Here is a 24,284-nt window from a genome sequence, read left to right as displayed (position 1 = left end):
GGTCAGCTCCAGTCACCTCACGCACACTAGCCCGTGGAAGCCTCATGCGGCTCAAGGCCAGTGCCATGGTCCCCATCCAGCTATTTTACATGTCACTGGGAAAGAAAAACTCTGCCAACTGAACTGTGACCCATCCCAACCACAGGAGTTAACGCATGAACAGACGTGCAGAGAACGGACTAATGCAAGGTGGTTAACTCCGCTCTACAGATGATGCAAGAGGAGCCTCGGGAGGTGGGGGGCCTGCCCCGCCCGCAGCCACCCTGGGTGGGGAGCAGGGTGGTGGGCCTGAGTCCGGACTGCAGGAAACAGCCAGGGCAGGTCCTCGGTGCCTGGGCTCCAGGGTGGGCCAATCAGGCCAAAGAAAGGACTCAGAAATTAGGACCCAGGGGGCAAGGTCTGGAAGGGGTCAATGAGCAAGGCCCAAGAAAGCAGGGGTCAAGGGCATCCCCCTGAAGGGGGGATCAGGGGGTGCTGAGGAAGCTGCTGGAGGTAACAGGGAGTGCGTGTCAGGCTCCGGGATGAGTGACGGTCCAGGGACACACCAGAGGGGGCCGCTCTGGGAAACTAGGCTCCCGGGAAACTCACACCCTGAGTTCCCCCAGGGCAAACTGAGGACAGACCAGCTGCCCCTCCCACAGCTCCCCCCACCCTACCCCCTGGCCCAAGCCTCACCTACAAGCACCTCCTTCCGCTCCAGGATGCTCTTCTGTGGCAGCTGAGCCGCCGAACTGCCCGACTCGATGGCATTGTCCAGGAGGCCAGGGCCCGGGCGAGCGCCCTTGGGCAGTGTCCCAGGTGGGGGCGACGGCTTAGCCGCAGCCCCACCCACTGCCACCACCTCATTGGCTGTGTCTGGCTGCGTGGTTTCTTCCTCCGGCAGCTCAAAGTCCCCGCTGGGCCCCCCAGTCACTGGTACCTCTGGCTCATCCCGGATCGTGGTCAGGAAGGACTCTGGAGTCGGGGTCTGTGGGGAGGATGGCATGAGCCCAGGCCCCGGGCCCCAGTGCCCTGGCCACAGGGCAGCCACACGGCAGCCACACGCACATGCGCACTGCCCCTCCGGGCTAATGCTTACCAAGCACTCACTATGTGCAAGGCACTGTGCTAAGCACATATGGGCATTACCTTCACAACATCTCTGCAAAGGCACTGTTGTAACATCCAACACACACAAAAAGAAACAGGCTCAGAGAGGTTAAGTGACTTGTCCAAGGACACACAGCTAGTAAGTGGTAGAAGCAGAACTAAAATCCAGATCTATCTGATTCCGGCATGTGTTTCTAACCACATGCTATGCTGTCTCTGTTCTCATCTGGCCACATACTGTCCCCATCCCATCTCCGTCACTTCCCCCTCAGGCTGCCGTGGAAGATTCCTGTCGAGTTTCTGTCAGGGCACTGCTGGGTCAGCTTTTACATTCTTGGGCCTGGTCCCCAGTCCACATGCGTGGGGCACAGGTGAGTCCCTTAGCCCGGAGGTCTGTCCAAGGGCACAACTCCAAAGTACGATGCCCCTTGGGGGCAGATGTCCAGGGGACCAGCCCAGTGACCATGAATCTGGATGGCTTCCACCACGGGGGACAGGACCAGAGCTGGGATCAGGAGCGGGGGACAGAGGGTGGGCACGGAGAGGGCGGGCCTGGTGTCGGGGCTGAGTGGCCGAGTGCAGAAGCTCTGTCAGCAACCTGGCCTCGGTCTCGTCACCGTCCCCTCTTCCTGCTCAGCCAAGCACCTGCGAAGCACCAGGCTGCCTGGCTGTTCAGAGGAGGGGTCCCCGCTCTGCTGGGGCTGGCTGGGAAGCCAGGGGTGCTGACGCTGCCCCGAAGGCAGCTCCAGGGCCTGCGGGCCCTCCTCTGTGGGGCTGGCTGCAAAGGGCTTTCGTATCCATGTCGGTGTCACGGGGGACCCGCCTCGCCCAGCACGCCCAGCTAGGAACAGGCTACTCCCCCCACCGCCTTGTCCTATCCATCCCAGCCTGCTGACATCCCCATCCTCCTCCCTTCAGTCCCTCACTGCCCCCCACACCCCACACGCCCAGGCCTCTGGAGCCAGCTGCCAGGTTCACACCCTGACTCTGCCACTGCTGGCTGCAAAGCCCGGGGAGGGGGCCCGCCTATAAGAGGAGGCTCACGGTGCCACCCCAGGGGGTGGGCGTGAGGGGAGAGCACTTGGCACAGGATAAGCTCACAGCACTGAACCTGCCATCCAGCTACTAGCATTCCTCTCAGACTAATAGTAATAAAACAGTGATTATGAGCCCTGGCTAGTGTAGTGTAGCTCAGTGGATTGAGTGCAGGCCTGTGAACCAAAGTATCTTGGTTCAATTCCCAGTCAGGGCACATGCCTGGGTTGCAGGCCAGTTCCTGGCAAGGGACGCATGAGAGGCAACCACACATTGATATTTCTCTCCCTCTCTCCTTCCCTTCTCCTCTAAAGATAAATAATAACAAAGAAATCTTTTTAAAAAAGATTATGATAACAATTCCAAAACTTTTGATTTCTGCACTATTTATTGCCAGGCACTGTCCTAAGCACTTTGGATCTGTCAGGGGACTTAATTCTCTCAACACTCTAATCTGCACTCTATTTCCTCCTCTTCACAGATAAAGAAACAGACGTACAGAAGGTACAGAAAACGTTGGTGACTCCCTGAAGTCACACGGCCAAAAAGCGGCAGTGGAAAAACTCCCACCCAGACTTGCTGACTCCAGAGTCTGTGCTGTTTCACCAGAACACACAGGCCCTGGCCCCGCCCCCACCAACACACACATCAGCCAGTCCATTCCCAGCATCCCGAGGCCCAGCCTGGTCTCTCTTCCGTCCCCGTCCATCTCAACCTCCATGCTCACCCGGTGACTCACCCAGCCTTGGCCTCCATCCTCACGCCCCTCTGCCATGCCCGTCCCTGACCAGCTCACCCCCAGAACCTCCCAGTCCTCACCTCTGCCCGGACCCTGACATACCCCCTCTGCCCTCACTTCCTGCTGTCTCCCAGCCTGCTTACCTGAGCCACCTCCGTCGGTCCAGGGGCAGTGGTCCCCAGGGGCAGGGTGCTCTTCTCAGGGATGTCAAGCTCCTGGGTGGTAGCTGGCCTGGGAAGGGCCCTTGGCCTGGAGGTAGCTGTACTGACCAGCCTGGGGGTTGGGGCCTCTGTGTCCAAGACAGCCACCGTGGTGGGAGGGGAGGGCACCTCTGGGGTGGTGGCCCGGGCTGTGGCCGCCGTGGTCAGCGGAAGAGGAAGAAGCCTCCGTACACCGGTGGTCCTTATGACAGAGGTGGTGGCCGCGGAAGGGGGTGCCGCAGGAATGCTGGGAATGGCGGTGGCCGCCGTGGCCGGCACCAAGGCCACGCTTGGGGCTCCCGTGGTGGTGGCAGCAGTGGTGGCCACAGGAGTGGAGATGGCGGCGGCTCTCTGGCTGGGCTCTTCCGGGACCTCTGTCACCCCTGGGAGGCCAGTGGCTGGCTCTGGGGTGGGATGCTCCGAGGGGAGCTCTTCGAACGGGGTACCCACAGGCTGGACATCCACGGTAGGCAGCACAGCGGCTGTGGTGGACACTGCCAGGGCCACGTCCGGGCTGAACCGCATGGCCGTCTCAATGCCTGACTCCTGCTCGAAGTCTGAGGGGCGGGGAGAGGAGAGAGCTAGGGATCTGGGCAACCGCGTGGGCGTGAGGCTCCCGGGAGGCCATGGCCACCAGGATGAGGGGCTCTCAACCCTCACTCTTTGCAGTTTTCCCAGGACAAGATGAAGGAAAGGAGGAAGGCACAGTCTGGCCCAAGGTTACCAGCTGGCTGATGGCCAGTGGATGTTCCCCAACTCCTCTCTGCCCAGCCAGCAGTCCCTTTAGGGAGCCACCTAGTCCAGGAAGTCTTCCCTGACCATCCTCGCCCACCCAGCCTGGGGCTTCTAACTGGTTGAATCCAGGCAGTGACAACTAAGGGCCACCTGGCCACAGATCGCACTAGAGGGTTAGGGGAGCAGGGAGGGGAAGGACGTTCTGGGAAGAGGCAGTGGGTGCGGGGAGGGGCCCCTGAGGCACGGGCAGAGGGCAAGAGAAGAAAGCCTTCCTCCAAGGGCGTGCTTGAGCCATCTGGGGGACTCTCAAGGGTCAAGTGGAGGAACTGAGACAGAAAAGGAGAAGCTGCATCAGCTCCTGGTGGGTCTGAACCAGGCCGAGAAGCGAAGAGAAGCCCGGAAGGTTTGGAGTAGAGACATGGCCCATCAGAGACGAACTGAATGAAAACTAACTTGTGAGAGGCTTTAAAAAGTGGGCTAAGGTGGAAAGGCCAGAGGCAAGGGGCCGCGAGCAGCCAGTTCTGCGGCGCGCAGACCTCCTCCCGTCCCATCAGACCTGCCCTGTCCTCCCACGGGCTCCGATCTCAGCACACGGCCCGGTTCGAGCTCCGTCCCTGCGCCGGGCCCTGATGGTTTACATGAAGCCTTCCCGAGACTCCGAGAGGGGAGGAGGCATAGCTATTAAGCAATAAAGTTGGGACTGGAACTCACACAATCCACCCGCCATTCCCAGCGCCAGCCTCAGACCCCGCCCTTTTCCATCAGTGCTCTAAGCCCGCCCTGGCCACAGCTGACTGGGCCAAAGGGGCTGAGCCGGTCAGGTGGTCTCCACTGAGGACCTGCCTGGCTAAGTTCCTCCAAGCGTTGGAACAGGACTGCAGACCGGGTTCCTGAGGGATGTCTGTGTCCCCACAATGCAGGCCACAGGTCTGTGCCAAGACCCGAGCCATGCACACAGAGACAGAGCCGCAGGGAGTCCTGGGCTGGAGGCTTTACGGCTCTAATACCCCCACAGAAGGCCGATTGGCCCTTCTCGTGCTCAAGGTCCAAGAGCTACCCCTGCCGGACTTCCCCTCCCCCAGGGCCACCACTGAGGTGACCCTGCACAGGTTTCTGTGCCGAGATCACAGCCTCGTGGCGGGCCCTGGAGGCAGGCTGGTGTGGTCAGCACAACACACACATGCACACACACACACACGCAGGGAAGAGCAAGGGGAGGTACTTACAGCCTGAGCCGGACCCCGAGTACAGGTCGTCCAGCTCATCATCAGGGAAGGAGTCATCGTCCCCGGAGCCCTCAAGGTCCACAGGCCTCTCGAAGTTCTCACTGCGCCAGCGCTGAGTCTGGGGATGGCAGAGGCAGGCACGGGCTTAGCACCCTGAGACCAGCAGGCTGGACACTCCCAGAGGGACCGAAAACATGCCCATGGCCCAAGTGACAACAAAGGGACAGTATCAGGTGTGGCCTGCAGGTGGGCAGAGCCAAGGTAGGCCTACTCCCCACTTTCCACCGACCCAGGAGCCAGGGCGGAAGCCCAGCTTGCTGACGGCCACCACCACTGAGAACTGCAGTCACTGCCCAACTGGAACCGCTGAGTGGCAGAACCAGGTTTAGAGCCAGAAAGCTGACTGGCATCCTGGCTCCAACATTTTCTAAATGTGTGGCCTGGGGCAAGTTACTTGATCTCTCCATGCCTCAGTTTCCTCATTATTTGTAGTGGACAGCACCTGCCTTAACAGGTAACGTGTGATACGTGTGCAGTGCTGTGCACACTCGTGTGCAGCAGGTGCTCTGCGCAGGCTGCTGTTACTCTCAGCGTGGCCAGCATCCCAGACCTTCTTCTACAGAGGACAGAACTAGGCCCCCCTGCCCCAGGCCACCAGACAGCACGTAACACGATGAGATTCAGGCTCAGCTTGGACCCAAAGTCTTACGCCTTGAAATCCCCCAGGCAGGGCAGTTAGTCCGTTGGACGGATGTCACATGGTGGGGGCGGGGGGTGTGTGGCCCAGGGAGGGAATTTCCTAGGATAAAAGGTGGGACACAGGGAGAGAAAGGAATGCAGGCTGCAGCCCTGGCCCTGGGTCCTCCCCAAAACAAGAAGTCAGACCACCCACCATGATCTCACCCCCCCCCAAGGATCTCAGCAACAGTCGGCTCAGGGCCTGATGCTGCCTGCCTCAGGGGTCTCCAGGGCGCCAGGAAGTCTGAGAGGGCTTCTCCCAGGATCCAGCTCACCAGGCACAAGACCCTTCCTACAGCCAGAAGCTGGGAAGGCAGGGAGCTGGGCTTCCTGGGCCCGGACCATGCCTCCTCACTGCACCCCTGGGCCGAGGGCCAGCACCGAGGGTATCCAGGACAGAAGTGCGAAGCCCCTGGGAGGGGCTGGCTTGGCCCCACCTGCAGCCACGCCTTGGCCCTGATTCCAGACTGAGCCCAGCCACAGGCCCTGCCCCCCGAGAGCTTTCATGGGGAAGGCAATGAGGTTGACTCCCGGAGCTCAGGTGTGAAGATTAGCCCCCTGTCCCTTCATTCGAGAAGCCCTCCCACGCTGATCTGCCACAGCACCTCGGGCTTGTGAATTCGCGTCTGTCACCGCTCTGAGCTGTGTCTACCCGCACGGGCCCTGCTGTGGGGACTGTGCTCGCCCCCACTAGACTGCGCCTCAAAGGAGGCAGGACCACATCTGGCACCCAGTAGGTCTTCAGTAGGAAGTATCTGTCGGGGAATGGAGTTGCAGTTGGGAGGTGTGACGGGGTGGGACAGGGGCAGCAGCTGTGGTGGGAGAGGCCCACTGAGGCTTTCGGTGTCCCGCTGCCGACTTTAGCGAGGAGTCTGACTGAGCGTGTGCCCTGTGTGACGGGCGTGGAAGCCACGGGTGTGTGAGTAGGAGACGGGCTGGATCGGCACTGTGTTCTGCGCTCAGCCTCTCATGCCCCGCCCCAGACAGGCCCCCTTGCGGAGCTGGGGGACAGAGCTAGGGAGAGGATCCCAGTGCTGGCGTCCTGCCCGCAGCCTCGACCACCTGCTCCAAAGCCCTACCCAGGCCAGTCAGGGCGGGAGGCCAGGGCAGGGGGCCAGGAGAGTCCCCTCCCCCACCCCGCCCTTGTTAACACACACGCACACAGAGTCTCAAAGTAATGAATTAATCAGTATTTACTTGCTACCAGTGAGTCATGGAGTGGAACAATTAGTGTAATTGCTCCCGTGACTAATTGCTGGGTCTTCCTCCGGTTTAAACATTCCAGAAGCCCGGGGCAGCCACCGTCCAGCTTCCCCCCAACTCCACCCGCACTCCCCAGGAAGACACCCCCAGCACCCAAGCTGAGGAAGCTGGGGGGCTGCCCATTCGGCAGCACCCACAGCTGGGCCAGCTGAGCCGGAGTCCCTTGGCCACTGAGCTCATTTCTGAGGCAAACGCCTGAAGCCAGAGACTGTGGGCCTGGGCTCCACTCCCAGGCGAAGCCGCCCTCAGTGACTCCATCCTTCCAGGTGGGCCAGGGGGACCTTGAGCTGGGAGGAGAGGCTCTGAGAAGTCTGTGTTCCCTAGGGACTCCCAAACTGGGGTAAACCCGAGGGCTAAAACAAGGAGTCCTCATGACTCCTCAGCGACAAGGGCCACACGGCAGCCCCTCGTGCCCTGCTCCAGAAAGGCCAGCAGAAAAACCCCAAGACCACCCACCACCCCAAAACCACACAGACCCTTGGACAGACACACCCAGAGACACAGAGAGAGCATACACAGACGCACCCTGCCACACACTCACCTAAGGCAGCCACCAAAAGTGCCGTGTGTTGGCCTGCCTCTGGGCACACACAGGCGTGTGCATGGGGACGGGCACGCTGGGCGTGCGCTGCAGAACTCCGAGGCTCGCAGGCAAGCATGGAGCCTCCTGTGAACCCATCAGCCTCCACTCAGGTAGCTCTCACCTAGATACTATTCATCCCGCTCAGTAGCCATTGACATGACAACCGTTACCATGACGACCATCTCCTTCATGCCAAGGACCAGGAGCTCCAGCTCCCCATAGAGATGGGGAAGCAGGAGAGGAGAGATCATGGAGGAACAGAGAGGATGACAGGGAGGGAGAAGGGCAGAGACACGGGACGAAGAGACAGGGACAGAGAAAAGCCAGGGGTCTGCGGGGCATGGGTGAGGGAGGGCTCACCGCCACAGAAGGAGAAGCCCAGAGTGGGAGGTGGCAGGAGAGAACGCTCTCACATCTTAATTTAGCCTCGCGCTCATCAGACAAAGCTGGGGAAGGGGCCCTGAACCCAAGAGATCATTCTTTCTGAGAAGCGGCAGCCCCCAGACAGGGTGGAGGGAGGGGTGGCCAGTAAATAGCCCAGGCACCCTGAGCTCGCCCCGGGAAGCCACATGGTGGGAACCCCTGAGACCTGCGGGGCTGGGAGGTGGGGTGCTGAACACCATCTCGCCGAGCACCGGCCCCGAGCTGGCCAAGGGCCAGCTCCACCCCTCTGTGGGCCAGCTGGGGAACCAGGGCTCCAAGTGGGGCTCAGTGGGGCCCTCCCAGGAACACAGCGGGTGCTGCCAGTGGCAGGAGCTCCCAGGGGCTGAAGGAGAGAAGGAGAAAATGGGGGTGGGAAACCGAGCCTGGGAGGCAGCAAGGAAAGCCTCAAAGGCACAAAATGCCAGAAGAGGAGGGTGACAAACAGCCTTTGACCCCCAAATGACCTCCTATTTGCATAATTATGCATAATTAGCATAATTATCCATGCCGTTCCCTTAAAGGAGAAGTGAATCGGAATGCCCCAGGACCCTTTGGCCTCTCCCTGACCCTTGCTGCACCCCTCCAGGTAAACTTACACCCTACTGTGCCTGATAAATACACACACATGTGCACACACAAATGCACACAGACTGCAGCTAATAATCCAGCAATGTCCTCGTGCACACATCACACATTCCCAGCACACACAGCCACACCCTATGAAACATACTATGCACACACACACCCCCCGCAAATACACATAATTGTGAGCAACATTTACGGACCCAACCTGTGTGTCCACCTTAGCTCATGACAAGAGAGCCTGGCACACACCACCTTAGGCTCACCCATTTCCTACACCCCTACTTACATGTGTACACACACACACACACACACACACACAAATGCACCCTGCTCCTCACCTACCGCACCCACGGGTGACCCAAACTTCAGAAAAATCTCATCAGCACATGGGTGGCACACGTCCCCCCAGGGCACACACCGACACCTCCCCATGTCCAAACACATCACCGCACACGTCCCCACAGTGGGGACTCTGACACAAGGCTCACAACTCGTGGACGCCATTGCCCCTGTTCACACTTCCCACAGCCACCATGCACAGGCCCAGGCACACTCCCCTCCTGGTACATGTACGCACACACACTCGGCACCCTTCCCAATGGACTGCCCTGCCGTTTTCCCTCGCTGTCCCCCAGCCCATTCCTCCAGAGCTGACCCACACAGCCTCACCTCTAAGAGGCACCTCAGGCTCCCGCAGAGATCGGAGGCTCCACAGAGTTTCCGGTGAGGTACCCAGAGCAGCCAGGTGTCAGGTAAGTCTCCTCGGTTCACAGCCGCTCGCTGAGTGCCGGGGCCATGGCCCTCAGCCTTTTGCCAAGACCAGAGGTCTGGGGTCTCTCATGCCCGGCCCCTACCACCGACCCTCCCCCATTATGAGCCTCCCCAGAGAAAATGGGACTGGATGGCCCAGAGGCTGAGCCAGAATGAATCAGCGCCTCCCTTCCCACCCGTGAGAAAGCGGGCACGCCCCCAAATCTCAGGCATCTCTGTCATCTCATCTGTAAAATGGGGGTGAGCACCACAGGACGTTGCTCGTAGAATTGCTACGAGATTCACATAAGGCCATGCAGACAACAAGTGGTGCACGGGACCTGATACCTAGAACTGAGCAATGGACGCAGCCGCAATTACTGCTAGTTGCACGGTAATGTTTCTACCACTCTCGCTTCTGAAGACTTTATCTGTTGTACGTCTCACAGTCCTCATGAGGGCAGTAGAATCAGGGTGACTGCACCCATGCTGCAGATGAGGCTACAATGCCCAGAGAGGTTAAGAGGCTTTGCCAAGGCCGCCCAGCAGGGGAGAGGTTGGATGAGGGGAGAGAAAGCGCGAATTGCAGACACAGAGACACACAAATTAGGTCAGCTGGCAGGAGGCCAGGAGCCCGGCACCCCTGGGCAGTGCTAATCATGTTGCAAAAGCTTAGAATAAAATCGAGTGTAATTAATTCTGCCCGAGCTTCCTCCCTGGCACTAGCCAGACCCGGGCCCTGCTCTCATGGTGGCTAGACACAACGTGAGCAGGGGCTGGAATCCCAGTGTTAGATTCAGACAGTCTTCGGTTCAAGTTCAGCTCTGCTTCCTTGCTGAGTGACTCTGAGCAAGTTACTCAACCTCTCTGAGCCTGTGTTTGGTTAAATGGGGACAATAATAATTCATAGTCCATAGAGCTGTCATGAGGACCGAGTGAGACAATGCACCGAGAGCACGTCAGCAGGAGGGCAGTGCTCGACAGTCACTTGCTGGCATCACCACGCCACGGTTCCCACTGCAGGGTTCACTCAGGGCTAATCCTTTGCTCCTGAGTGGTCACCGAGTTCAACTCTCCCTTCTTACAGATGTGGAGACTGAGGCCCAGAGAGGGAAAAGACTTGCTCTGTCCCACCCCCTGATAAGGGGCCAGTGGTGGGGAGTCACCACACCAAGTAGCGCTCAGAGAGGTGAAGGGGTCTGTCCAAAGATACACGACCTAACGACCAGCTCCTGGAGGTGGGTGGTTCCAGCAGAGCCCCCAGGGTCCCTTCAGACTTCAGCCCCGCCAGCCCCCATCCCCGAAGGCCCTCAGTCCTGTGAGAACGCAGTGCCCCTCACGCTCACCGGTTCCAACCCAGAGACCCAGAGCACCACTGCAGGAATGTGGGCCAGGGCCAGGCTCTGGGCAGCAGGACAGCCACGGGGGCTACACAATGGAGAGCCCGGGCCGGGGAGGGGGAAGCTCGGTCTCCACCCGAACCCGTCTGCGGCTGCCCTGGCTGGGAACCCAGCGCCCGCAGCATTCACTTGCTGCTGGAGGGGGTGAGGGGCAGGAAGGCTGCATCTGCCAGGGAAGGGGCCACAGGACCCAGGTCCCAGAGAGCGGAAGGGCCTGGGGGAGGTGCAGGGTGGGGAGAGGGGCCCGAGCTGGCCCAGGCTGAACTTGACATCCCACCAAAAAGAGACAGGCAAAGCCCAGATGCTAACACCAACACTGCCCCCGGCCCCCACCCCGGATCTCCCACAGGGCAGCTCTGAGGACAGGAAGTGCCCCCTTGGGCCCCTCTTATCTCAGCCAACTGCTCTGCAGTGGGCGCCTGTGCAGAGCCGTCCCTAGCCCACCCGAGTCCACCATCGGCTCCAGCGCATCCCCTCTCACTCTCTCCCCCTCCCACCCCGTGGACCCAGACAACCCCCTTCTCCCCGCTGCGCACTTCCGTGGCCCCATCTGTAAAATGAACAGTCGAGCCCGGTGCTCTCAGGGCCTTTCTCATTCCGACGCTCTGGGCATCTAAAAATTCAGCCACGGGCCAGAGACACTGGGGCAACATTATTTATAAGTGAGAAATAGTGGAAATAACCTCCATCCCAACAGCAGGGGACTAGTGAGACACGCCAGGGCACCACCCTAACACGGGATCCCACACAGCGCGGTCACTGGGTTTCCACAAACGTGTATGGTGGGGTCAGGCCTTTAAAAGGCACAAACGCACAACAGAGGGCTTTCATTTTTTATTTGAGTCAAAGGACATTTAAGGGCACAGGAAACCGCACGCACGGACAGAGCAGCCCTGTCCAGAGGGTCGTAGAGACGCTGTCTCTCCCAGCCGGTGGCCTCGTGCAGGTGCCCAACTCTCCCGGGCTTCCTGGGGAACGAAATGGCCACACCCCCTCGTGGGTTCACTGTGATAGACCCCGCGCGCGTGCCCTCGTGTTAGTGAATTGCTTGATTCACGCTGGTACAATCGCAGCCATTAGTACTCTCATCATCAAGTTTAAAAAATAGAGCACAAAAGACTTGTGAAGACCTTGCTCCTGCTTCAGTGAACTCACTACAGAAGTGCACTTCTAAACGCTGGATGCTGCTAATGCTGAATGCCCTCTGTGGGCCCCGGGATTATAGATGATTCAGTTTTTTCCTCAGGCCCCATGTATTTCCAGTTTTCCACAACAACTCGGAGTCCTTTCCTTGCAGGAACAGTGCATTCTCTCTCTGAGCACCCATCTCCGCCGTCCTCTGGCCTGTGACATTCCCTGCATTCGGTGGGGACCCCACTGGGACCAAACAGAGGAACACGCAGACAGGGAAGCTGGCAGGGAGCTGGCGGGGCCTCGGCTCTGCACCAGGGCAGCTCCCTTGTCCCCACAGTCCCTACACGCGTCCCCTCCGCTGCCGTCTCCTATCGGCCCAGCTCCCGCCCTGCCATCCCTGCTGGCCCCAGTCAGTGCCGGCTGGCCACTCGGGCGCTGCTCACACGGTCACCTAAACCTGGCCAGGAAGAGGAACCCTCCCCCTCACCGCTCCATCAATTCCCAGCCACCTGCCCTCTGCGTCACCCTCTCGGCCACCCAGACTCACATTGCTCATTCATTCCTGTCCCCAAGATTGGGCCTGAGAGCAGGACCACCCACTGCGGTCCCAACTCTCGACCAGTGGTTCACCCTGCCACAACAAACCCTTCCAGTTCTGGGAACCCGGCGCCTGCAGGCCCTCCACACGCTGTTCCCGCCTCCTGGAACGCCCTTCCGGGCCTCTGCCCGGCCAGCCTGTCTCTGACAGATCAGCCAGCACGAGCGACCTCGGTCGAGCACCACTGTCAGGCACCACTCCAGGCACAAGGGTCCACAGTCAGCAGCAGGGTGCGTGCTCGGTCGGCTCCAATGGCACCTCCCTGCCACCCCACGTGCCGACCACCTGCCTGCCCTGATTTAGGAGTCCCTTCCTGGGGACTCAACCTCTGCCATGTTGTCATTTACTGGGGAAGAGGGGACACCAGCCATGCTCCTATCACTCAGAGGGGCCTCTTCTCCCACGTCCCACTGAACCTACCCCACCCCCCCGGGAGGCAAGCACTACTGCCCTCACCTAGAGGTGAAGACACTGTTAAGCCACCAGTGGGGGCACAGCAGGATTTGAACCCCAGCCTTGCAGACACCGGATCCTGTGCTAGGTGAATTCCTGAGCCCCGTGAGAACACGTGCAGGCTCCAGGGTTGTGACATGACACTCGCCTCTCGGGGCTCTTTTCTGGAGACCTGGCCCGTGGTGTCCCTTCCCACGAAGAGCGGTTAACAGCCAGCACAAGGGAGCCCTCGCTGGTGCCCGGCCCTTCTTCAGTGTGCACGCTGCCTCGTGCCTCTCCACACACCTCACCCGTGAGCACCCCCATTGCACAGATGGGCAAACCAAAGTTCAGAGAGGTGAAGCAACTGCCCCAAAGTCACAGAGCAACGGAGCCAAATTCGACCCCAGGGTTAGGTGAACCCTAAGGACCGTGCTCTTCGTACTGCGGTGCACGCCCACTTCAGCCCTCACCAGTACCCCCACCAGAAGCTCCTTCCCTGTAAGGAGAGCCTCAGAGTCCACATAACCCTTCCTTCCCCTGCACACAGACAGGCAGACAGACAGACAGATCGCCCGAATGTCTGGAGGTGAGCAGAAAGGGAGAGCAATTCCCACTCGCATGACGGGTGGCCTGGCTCAGGTGAGCGGCCCCACCCACCACTCCGTGACGCACAGGCGGGCGACTGGGACTGCGCCTCCAGGCTCAGCAACCCCCTCCCACCAAATGGGCAAGGGCTCCCCACTCCTGGGAACCACAAGCCTCCAAAAACAACCCAGTGCGGGCCTAGGTATTCCAGCCCTCGCTTCCGGACAGCCCGGTCAGGTCCCTCACCGCGCCGGGCCCCACTGCCTCCTACAAAGCGGGGGTGACGATCCCCGTCACAGGGAGATACCAGCTGCGACGTGCCAAACGGTGACTGCGGTTAGTAGGTGCTAGGATGCGACACAGTCTCCCTACTCGAAGTTCACCTTGCTGCCTGACCAGCAAATGCACCCAAGGGACCTTTCGCACTCCCTGTCACCGTCAGCGCCAGGGCTGTGTCCTAGCTCCCCACCGCCTGTGGCCCGCTGGTGTATTTACTTGTCTAAAGTCTGCCTCCCCTCCAACAGCTCCTGGGGCTAGTGACTGCCAAGGTCGTTCCTGTGTCCTGAGGGCCCAGAGTACTCCTGGGACATAGTCAACCCACAGCAGTACTTGTTCAATGAATACTGAGTGGGACCACCTGCTATGGAGCCACATCACCCACTTCCTGCCCCCAGTCTCTGTGCTTCTGGGCAGGGCCCTGTCCCCTGGCCTCAGTTTCCCCACATATAAAATCAGGGGGTTAAACAAAGGTCCCTCCTAAATCCAACCAGGAAGGACTCTAACTGAGCTGGAGGAGGGAGGAGAAACTGAGACAGATCCCAACAGTTTTTTCATAAAAACAACTATGCAAATTATATACAAAACATGCAGATTAGCAGGTTCCCAGGAGAGCCTACAATTCCAGCCACTTGACAACCAGACCTGCCCTGGGAGAAAAGTAGTATTGACTGAGCACCCACTAAGCGCCTGGCCCCCCACTGATGGAGCCAGGTGCAACGGACCTCTGCACCCCACAGACAGGCCAGGCAGCTTGCTGGAGGTCACAGAGAACCTGGTTGGAGAGTCAGGATGGAGTGGTGGGGGGCAAGGTAGGAGGGTGTGTGGCCTGGTGGTGGGGAAGGAAGGGGCTGAAAGCAAATAGAAGCCCTGGTGCCCATGCCACAGGCCTGAGGGAAGGCCAGCCCAAAGGGCGGAAGGATCCTGGGGGCCGCCTGAAGGCAGGTGAGGGGGCTCCAGGGATCTCACCTGCCCTGGAGCCCCACTAGGCTGCCCCCCACCCAGAAACTGAACAGCCCCTGCTGGAGTCAGCCCAAGACAGACCCGGCCCTCCCGGCTGCGCTGGGACACCTGAAGCTCTGCTGTCCTCCCCGAAACCTCCCCAGGCACAGGCCAGCACCGCCCTGAGGTCACACAATACACACGCCTACTCCTACAATGTCCCCGTCTGTGTGTGTGCGTGTCTCCAGGCCAGCTGCCTGGGCAGAGGGGCTGTGGTCCCCTCATCTTCCCGGCTGCTGGGTTGTTTACAAGCAGCACGAACTAACACGGGGTGGAGATGTGACTGCCCATGCCCCCCCCCACACTGTCCCACTTCATGGGGTGGAACGAGCCAGACGCAGGCAGGGAGCCATGGGCCTCCAGGGCCACCACCGCCCTTGCCCAGGTGGGGAACTTCGAGCAGTGCAAGGAATCAGAGGGGAAAAACCGGGGAAGGGACTGGCAGAGGCCCCAGAGACCGGCCTGAGGCCACGCTTGCCTCCAGGGCCGCCCCCAGCCCGGGATGACACCCTGTGGGACACAGTGGGGTCAGGAAAGGCAGGGGACAAACAGACGCCCCAGCTTTCCCCTCATCTCCTGGGTCCCAGGAGGCCTGCGGGGCCTTGTCGAACATGGATGGCCACAGACACCCGAGGGACGCGTGGCTGCAGAGCGAATGTGACCGCCACGTGGGAAAACAGCAAATGCTGCGGAGGCTGCGGAGAGATCAGAGCTCTCGCACGCCGCCGGCGCGGACGGAAAACGGCGCAGCCGCTCTGGAAAACAGTCTGGCGGTTCCTCAAAAGCTTAAACACAGAGTCACCGTATGATCCAGCAATTCCACTCCCGGGGTATCTATCCGAGGGAGCCGAAACATATGTCCGCACGCTTTTAAAAATAGCAGCATTATTCACAACAGCCAGAAAGCGCAATCAGCCCTCGTGTGCACCCGCTGGTGGGTAAACAGAAGGTGGTACGTCCGCACAGAGCAGTATTGTTCAACGAAAAAGGGGTGAAGTGCGGCCCCTGCTGCCACACGGACCCACGGGGAACACGTCACACCACGTGAAAGAAGCCAGTCACAAAGGACCCGTATTGCACAGCTCCGCTGATATGAAAGGCCCAACAGAGGCAAAACCACAGGGACAGAAGGGACGCCGGTCATCGCGCGGCTGGGGCGTAGGCGGGGAGGAGGGGCGGTGACTGCCATGAGGTACAGGAAAAACTTGAGAAACAGGAGATAAAAATGTCGAAAATTGGTGATGGTGGCCCAGCTCTGTAAATATTCTAAAAACCACTGGATTATATGCTTGAGATGAGTGAATTGTATGGTATGTGAGTTAAATTTCAATAGAGTTTTTGTTTTAAAAAAAAAAATGTGAGCTTGGAATTCAGAGAGGGCAAGAAACCCGCCCAAGGTCACAGAGCAGAGCCCGGACTCAAATGCTCAGCCGGGAGCGGAGGTGAAACTCGTACCCGCTCACCTCCTCTCCCAGCTGAGTCCCCCCCAGCCGCGCCCCAGGCGGGGTCTCCCCAGCTCCCACCTCCGAAGGGTGAACCCCGATGCCACAGAATGCAAGTGGGAGGGGCCCAGCACAGCAACGGCCTCTCTGTGGTCATCAAAGGCCACTTTGTCAGGTGGGGCCACTGGAAGAGGGCAGGCTTGGCCCCGAGTGACCCAAGAAAAGGGCGGCAACTCCAAGCTAAGGCTGGCTGCCACCTCCATTCCTCCACCCGGTGTCCCAGCCCCAGCTCTCAGTGGTCCTGAAATGCACCCACCGGGCCCTCTATCCACGTGGCTGGTGCCTGGCTGCCCTTAGGAAGACACGCGAGGGTATGTCCCTGCCAGAAAAGGGAGCAGGGTGGTGGCAGGGCCCCGGCAGTGAAGCGCGTCTCAGTTTGAAGGCTGCCCCTGCCCCGTGTGGCTGTCCAGGGCAGCCATGAGGACAGACACGTCTCTGGAGCCCGCTCCTCATCCCCTGTCCTGCCACCGCCTGGCTGCTGGGCGCTGGCCTCCGCCCAGCGCAGCTGGCAGCCGCCGAGCCCGCGGCTGGTTTCCGCTCTCTGATTCTCAGCTCAGAGGCCCGTCTGTCCCCACGGCTGGGCCAGGCCTCCGTTGGCAGGTGCTCAAACCCCAACCAGGATGAACTCAGGTAGGAGGCCTGTGCCCCTCAGTCTCCCGCCTCCAGTCCGTTGCCTCGGCGACCTTCCTCGTCCAGGTCTAGTCACTAAGACGGGAAGAGGTGACCTCGTAGAGCCTCTCAGAGCAGACTTCTGGGCCCAGGCCACGAAGGGTCCTGAGGAGAGGAAGCCGAGAACTCCACAAGGGCCTCCAGCCACTCAGCCCCAGCTGGGGGTGGAGGGAGCCACAGAAAACCCCAGAGTCTCTCCCCTGACATCATACTCCAGCTTTCCGTGGGCCCACCACGTGCCCGGTCCGCTGCCTTTCAGAAGAGCCCCCTCACTGGACTCAGACAGAGGAGTCCAAACACCCACAGGGATTTAGGGGCCCTGAGTGCCCTGAACCCTGTGCCCTGCAACCCAGGGGCGAGGCACGCCCTCCTCCCCTCACATGCCACTTACACATGGCTTCCCCGACCAAGTGAATCATCCTTCAGGTCCCAGCCCACCCATCACCGGGCCCTCCACAAGCAGGGTCAGAGGCTGCAGCCCTGGGCTCTTCCCATCAGGGCCCCGATCATACCAGCCACCCCGACCCCTGCAGGGCGCCCACCAGGGCTGAGCCCAGGCCAGCACAGGCCCCAGGGAGGTCTGGGTTAATGAGCCCCAAACGGCCCAGCCCAGGAACTGGAGCAAGCAGGGCTCGGGGGAAGAACCTGGATGGGAAAAGCAGGGCTGGAAGCTGGACGTCAGCAAGGGGCCAGTACTGGAACCCAGTCTTCTTCCCCAAACCCCAGGGCAAGGACAGGAGTGGTGACCATCACGGCTGTGGTAACAGAGGCCTCTCACTGCCACTGCCGCCGTTATTGCCGGTCCTGCCCACCAGCTCAGGGGGTGGCAACACACTGCCCTTGGGGCCAAGGAAGCCCCAGTACTTGCGATGGCCCTGCAGAGCACGGCCACCATCCGGCTCTACAGAGCGGGCATGAGGACACTGAGCCGCCCAAGGGCACCCGGCGGACAGGCGGAGGTCACGGTCAGAGCTCAGTGGGGCTGATACCCAGCCCACCCTCCTCCCACAACTTCTCACAGTCACGCCTCAGAGACACGCCTGTGTCGGCGTGTGTCCCCAAACACTCCGGCACTGACGCCCTCCACACCCAGCCCAGGCCTCACCTCCTCCTGGGGGCTTCTCACCCCACCTTGTCCCAGTGACCAGCCCTCTCCCTGTTCAAGGCCCCCAATTCGGCACCTTCGGGTTGGGCCTCAACCTTCCACTTGGCCCAGAAATGCTCTGGCCAGGAAGACGGCCCCAGAGATCAGAGTACTCGGGACACCTCGTGCTGCAGGTTCTGACTCAGGGTCTGACTCAGGGTCTGCATCAGGCAGGCAGTTAAAAGGAGGGACTGCCTCCCTGGCCTCTCTGTGTCCCTTTCTTCGGGACCACACAACCACACCCCCTCCCCGGCATGTCCGCCCCAGGGTCTGGTAAATTACCAGACCGCAATCTCTGAAGGAGCCCCAGCCTGAAATGCGCCCTGTGCCTGGAGGTCAGGCAAAAGACGAGGCTCAGGGGCCTCTGCACCCGCCCTTAATCACTGCTAAGGAGGCCGATGACCAGCTGCCCCTCTGGCCTTGGCTCCCTAGACTCTAGGATTAAGAGCTGGGATTAAGGACGGACACTTTCCCGGCAGCTGGGAGCCCCAGCAACCTGTGTGTGGTGTGGGTGTGTACATGCCGGCACACAGGGGCACACGTGCAAGCACATCCAGTGGTGTTTCTGGGCACGCGTGCAGGCGCATCCATGCGTGTACACCTGCGGTTGTCAGGTGGGCTTAGATGCCTGTGTGGGCCTGGGTGTGTTCAGGTGAGTACACAGGCTCCGTCTCTGGGTGGTACATGTGCACCTGTGGAGTGTGTTTCCCAGTCTCTGTGTGCCCATGTGTGTGGCTCCGTGTTTCCACATGTGTGTGCGGGCGAAGGTGTGTGCGCAGGTCTGCACGCTCCTTCAGGTGTACAAATGGGTCTGCAGGTGTGAGCATTCCCACGACTCCCCCGAGGTAGGGAGAATGTCTCCCAACTTCCTCCACATTCTCCCAGGGGCTGCTAATATCCATGGCCACCCACCTGTTGGAGGCAAGCCCCCCACAGCTGAGAAGGGGAAGAGCAGGAATCTGGGGGACTCCTGAATGCCCCTGGCCTGGCCTCCTGCCCCAGCCACTGAAACAGCGCAGACGAAGGAGTGAGCCACAAAGGTCCTTCCCTGCACAGCCCGGGGTGGCGCTCCTCAGCACAGACGGCAGCTCTCATCACACACGTGCTCGTCTAGGTCTGAGCCCAGCCCTCGGCCCAAGCGCAGACCTGGCTCCACATGGGAGGGATGCCCTGGGCTCAGCCCCAGCCCCAGAGGCCATTCCCCCTACACGGAGCCGCGACCCCTTCTCCTGGATCTGAGATTGTCCCCCAAAGCCTCCCAGCCTCACTGCCTCATATGAGAACAGGAGTCAGCCACGCCAGGGCTCAGCTCCCGGGGGCCGCAGCCCTAGCGGAGCTGCTCTGCCCGGCACCACTGGGGGAACCTGAACAGCCAAGGTCTGCCCTTGGGTTCGGCGTCCTCCTGGGAACAGCAAGGGGAGGGACTGATTGCCCTCAGAACTACACTTCTAGAGGAGGGGTGAAGGGAATGAGGGGTCTGGGCCCAGGAGGGCAAGGAGTAAAGAAGAGGTCCTCTGGCCCTGACCAAAACCACCTCCTCACCCCTCTAGGTCCCTGTCCCCCAGGACTCCTCAGGGCCTGGCCCCACTGAGTGGCAGCCAGGGAGATGAGAGGTTCCAACCAGCCAGAGAGTGAGTGAGGCAGAGGCCTCTGGGGACCAGAGCAGGAGGAGGACGAAGAAGAAAAGAGGGTGGGAAGGGAGGGGACAGAGGAGAGAAGCAAGGGAGGACTGCAGTGGGGAGGTGGGTGGAGAGCAGAGGGAGATCTCTTGTAACCAAACCTGAGCCCCTAGAACCTCATGGTATGCCCGCCTTCCAGAAAGGTGGGGTCCAAAAGGCCCCAGTCCACCCTCAGCTAAAGGAGGTGGGAAGGCTGCGTCCCTCGAGCCCACGGCTCCCTGTTGCCAGCCTCCACTCCCCTCTTATGTAAGTTTGGGGATGGCGGCAGCAGGGGGCGGGGGAGAAAGGATAAGGTGTGACAACTGGGGAGAACCAGAAGTCAAAAAGATTGAGGATGTGCGAAAGTGTGAGTGCAAAAAAGATACAATGTAGCAATCTCAGAATTGGGGAAAATGAAACAAAGTAACATGTGTGAGAGCTAAACTGGGAGATGATGTAATTGGGGGAGTAGCTGCTGCAACAATGTATCCAAGTGAGGGCTCCAGGGAGATAAGGATGTAACCCAGTGGGGAACCAGGCACCATGGAGCAATGTAAGCAAGTTCAGGTAGCACAGACCCCTACATGCAGAAGGGAAGCTCTGCCTTGGAATCTAGGAGAGGGAGGCAGGAGAGAAGGGGCTGAAGAAGGGCCCACTGCACACGATGAGAGGTCGGTCAAGGATCCCCAGAGGAGGGGCATCTGTACTGGGTTTTGGAGCATGAGTAGGAGGACACAGGAGAAGGAAACAAGCCATGGAGAGTGAACAGCACATGGCTAGACATGAAGGCAAATGAGACGGCGCTGCACTGTGTACCAGGAGTCTTGGGCGGAAGCAGCGAGGGTTGTCCAGGGCAAAGGGATGAGGCTGGAGAAGTACATTAAATGAACTGGTGAGAACCAATTTTGCACAGAATCTCGGGCATGAGAGCAGCCAGGCCTGCAATCTGGACAGACCAGAAACAGGTGAGGAGAAGAAATACAATACAAGGGATGGTTCCCTGCCCAGGAGTCAGGAGAGAAAGTTCTTAATCTCAGATTAGCTGCCAGCTTGCTGTTTTACTCTGGACAAGCCATTATACCTCTCTGAGCCTCACCTTCCCTGTATGTAAAATAAGGCTGAACTACCAGAGCTCAGAAGGTCCTCACGAGGACTAGAGATCACTTCTTTGGCCTCAGCTGTCCCTTCAGGACAATCAACAAGCTGGACACAAGTGTTTCCAAGGGCCCTCCCTTCCAGCTGAAATTGTCTTCAGTCCTCTGATCTTTTCCCAACCTGGGCTGTCCTCAGCCCGTGGCCCAACCCGGACAGGAAACACACAATAGAGAACAGACCCCGGTAGAAGCCAAAAGCTCCCAGCCCCTCCCCCACAGCGGCCACACCAGCTCAGGCACCTCGCAAGGCCTGACTGACCTTAAATTCATCCTCTCGGGGGATCGCGCTTTACAGTTTGCGGCGCACGAGGCAGCACGGAGCAGTGCCTGTGCCCCAGACTGGACTCTCGGGCGAACGAACTGCGGCAGTTCAGATCCTAGTGAGTGCGCCACTTACTAGCTCTGTGACCTTGGACAAGTTGCTTAAGCTCTCTGTGCTTTGATGTCTTTTTTTTTTGTAAAATCAAGGTAATAATGGTGCCTCCTTCCTAAGGTTGTTGCGAGGGTTGACACTCGGCGAAGTGGCCTGCGTGTGGCCGGCACTCGCGGGGGCGTAATTCAGCACCGGCGCTATTCCTCCCACTATTCCTCCCACGCTCCTGTCGGTCTCCAGTGCCAGCCCCTCGGAGTGGCAGGGCTGCACCCATCGACAGACCAACATCCTCTGCCTGCAGGATGGAACCCAGAGCTCTGGCTGGGATTCGAAGCCCCTCCTGTAAGCCACTGGGGTCTTTCGTGCTGAGGCCCTGTGGGGTTCAACCATTCAGCCCCAGAACACCCCACGGCACAGTGCCGGGTGCCCGGTGAATGTCGGTTAAATGCAAGAAACAACATACTCTCATTCGAAATAGTGGCCCCGATAGCAATGGCTCCTTCACCCAAAGGGGGATATGCCCCCACCTCCACTTATGACCCTCCCCCACTTGGGAATTGCTACTTCTAACTACAATTTAGTTCCCTAATATATCATGACGGTTCCCACCTCTGAGCCTTTGTCCACACTGGTCCCTCTGCCTACCCAGGCACTGCCATCCTTTAAGGCCTGGTACAAAAGACACCTCCTGCATGAAGCCCTCCCTGATTTTCTGGAACTTCCCATTGCCCTGACTCATGTCCTCAGCTCCTCTCATGTGCTGGGCTCCCTCACCTCACTGGGAGCTTCCTAAGGTCAGGAACCAGGTCAAGCTCCACAGGTTCCCAGGGCTCAGCACAGGCCAGACACAAAGGGGACATCAGCAAACAGTGGCTAAAGTGACTGGCAGGTCAGCAGCAGAGTAGGGATGAGGGTGTGGGCACTGGACTCCCCGCCTCAGTGCTCCCCCCATGTCCAGGAAACCAGACGCACAGCTCCGTCCCCAGCTGGCCTGACTTTGACCAGTCCCGTCCCGAGGCTGGGAGAGAGGCAGTGGTCAGTGTGATGGGCAAGCAGAGGGTCACCGCCACCAGGCCCAAGAGGGACCACAGACAGGCCATGCTAAGGAAGTGGCATGCGGTCCTCCCGCCCTGTCCAGCAGGCTGCTCTCCCTCCCCACGTGGGCCACCTCAGCTCGGGCCCTCCCTCTCCGGCCCCGGGCCTTCCTGACAGTTCCTTGGATGGGAACCCTGGAAGGCCTCTGAGTCACCCGGTCCAGTGTCCGTCCCCACTTTACGGTGCAGAAGTGGAGGCTCAGAGGGGAGGAAAAAAGCCGTCTGTGGTCATGGGACCAGCCCAGAGCAGATTCACCTGAGACGTAAGATCTTAGGGGAAGAAAAACAATGAAAATAAATGCAATGTATTTATCCAGCAGCAGCTTCCTTTTAACTAGCTGCCAACTAACTCACTGGCCACACCTCCCCAACCCTGCCCCTCACCACAGCCTAGCGAGGAGGCTTGCTCACTGGTCACTGGACAGAGGAGACCAAGGCTATGTCAAGGCTATGTCAAGGCTATGTCTCGGAGTCGCTTGTCCAGGTTCACTCTGCCCCTGGACAGAGCTGGGACTCAGACCCATCTCAGGGGGAGGCAGGGCCCCCCTCGCAGCCACTCCTCCGTGCCTCCCCTGAAACCTCATTCAGGCACAACATAACCCCACTCAAACCCCACCGCAAACACACACCCCACTCAGGAAAGGCTCACTGACAAGACACAGGACACTCCCACAATAACCGGCACACCCACAGCCCCCGGCACAAGCCCGGCACATGCCAGGTCCTCCCCGAGTGGACTGATCAGTCAACCAAAAGACAGGCCCCCGCGCATGCGCACACACAGCCAGGTGCCCCCGAATAACAGGGACCGAGGGAGGCGTAGGCTGCGGCCGCTCGCCAACTGCCTCACCCTGGTCACGTGGCTCAATCTCACTGGCCTCGGGGTCCCTATCTGTAAAATGGGGTAACAACACCTACCTCATGGGGCCATGGTGAAAACTGAGACAGAGCACGTGAGCACGGAGAACCGTGCCTGGTGTGTAGCATGCACGCTCTGAGTATTGGCCGTTATCAGGACATCGTCGTCACCACCTGTACCAATTTCCCCAACACAGAGAGCATCTCCAGGGTGGAAACCAGGTAGAATTCAGCTGCAGGCCTTCCCGCCCCCACCGTCAACAGCAGCCTGGCCCTGAGGCAGTGGCCATGAACGCGGTGGGCGCCTGAAGGTGGAGACCCACACAGGTGCCCACATCCCAGCCGCAGGCCCTGGAGAGGGAGGCAATTTATGGGTTCTGCCAGGCACCCCAAGAAGCAGGACTACCCTCCCCCCACTCCCAGTATGACAGCCCCCCACTCTCCTGGAGCCCTGCCTGGTCAGCTCCCACACAGCCCCCCTGGAAGCCTAGCCCAGGGAGGGGGACTGGCCTAATGAGCCACTCCGATGCCCACAGACGAATTGGCAATCAGTTTGCTGCAATTAGATTTTCCACATCCCGCTGGTGATTGATTCTAAATTACCCTTATTAAAGTCTGGGCTAGTGAGCAGGGCTGGGAAGGGGGTGGGGCGGGATGTGGGTGGGGGGCTGGCTGGCAGTGCAGGGGGTAGGAGAGGGCCTTGGGCTGAGGCTGACCCCAGGTAGAGCCAGCCTGTGGCCTGTCCCGGGAGCAGGATGAAGGCCCTAGTCAGCATTTTCACCCTGGACCCATTCGCACCTCAGAAAACTCTGGCCCTGCCGGGGGCATGATGACAAGGGCACAGAGCGGAGTCCAGACTGGGCACAGGGGCAATGGAACGCCACTGTGCCAGGGCCCGGCCCCAGGGGCTCTGGCAGGCGGCGTCCATCTTCGAGCCCTCCCCTGAGTGAGGGGAACACCACCAGCCCCCAAGTGGCTGGAAGGCTCAGTGAGATCACCTAAGACTAGAGGGCCAGGCCCAGCCCTTGGATGAGAC

General features: G+C 59.9%; 1 protein-coding gene across 1 annotated transcript in view; it reads right to left on the bottom strand.

Annotated features, from left to right (window-relative positions):
• SDC3 (syndecan 3) overlaps positions 1 to 24,284 on the bottom strand; it is a 35,091-nt gene that overhangs the window by 3,899 nt on the left and 6,908 nt on the right. The window contains exons 2-4 of the mRNA XM_037149436.2: positions 5,025 to 5,142; positions 3,007 to 3,620; positions 676 to 967 (exon numbers count right to left, since the gene is read on the bottom strand). Of these exons, the coding sequence (XP_037005331.2) occupies positions 676 to 967; positions 3,007 to 3,620; positions 5,025 to 5,142 (1,024 nt within the window). The remainder of the gene's footprint in view (positions 1 to 675; positions 968 to 3,006; positions 3,621 to 5,024; positions 5,143 to 24,284) is intronic.

The sequence above is a fragment of the Artibeus jamaicensis genome, unplaced genomic scaffold, assembly GCF_021234435.1.
Source record: "Artibeus jamaicensis isolate MK-2021 breed Jamaican fruit bat unplaced genomic scaffold, CSHL_Jam_final scaffold_847, whole genome shotgun sequence".
NCBI classification, from domain to species: Eukaryota; Metazoa; Chordata; class Mammalia; order Chiroptera; family Phyllostomidae; genus Artibeus; species Artibeus jamaicensis.
This window is presented reverse-complemented; position numbering and strand designations above follow the sequence as displayed.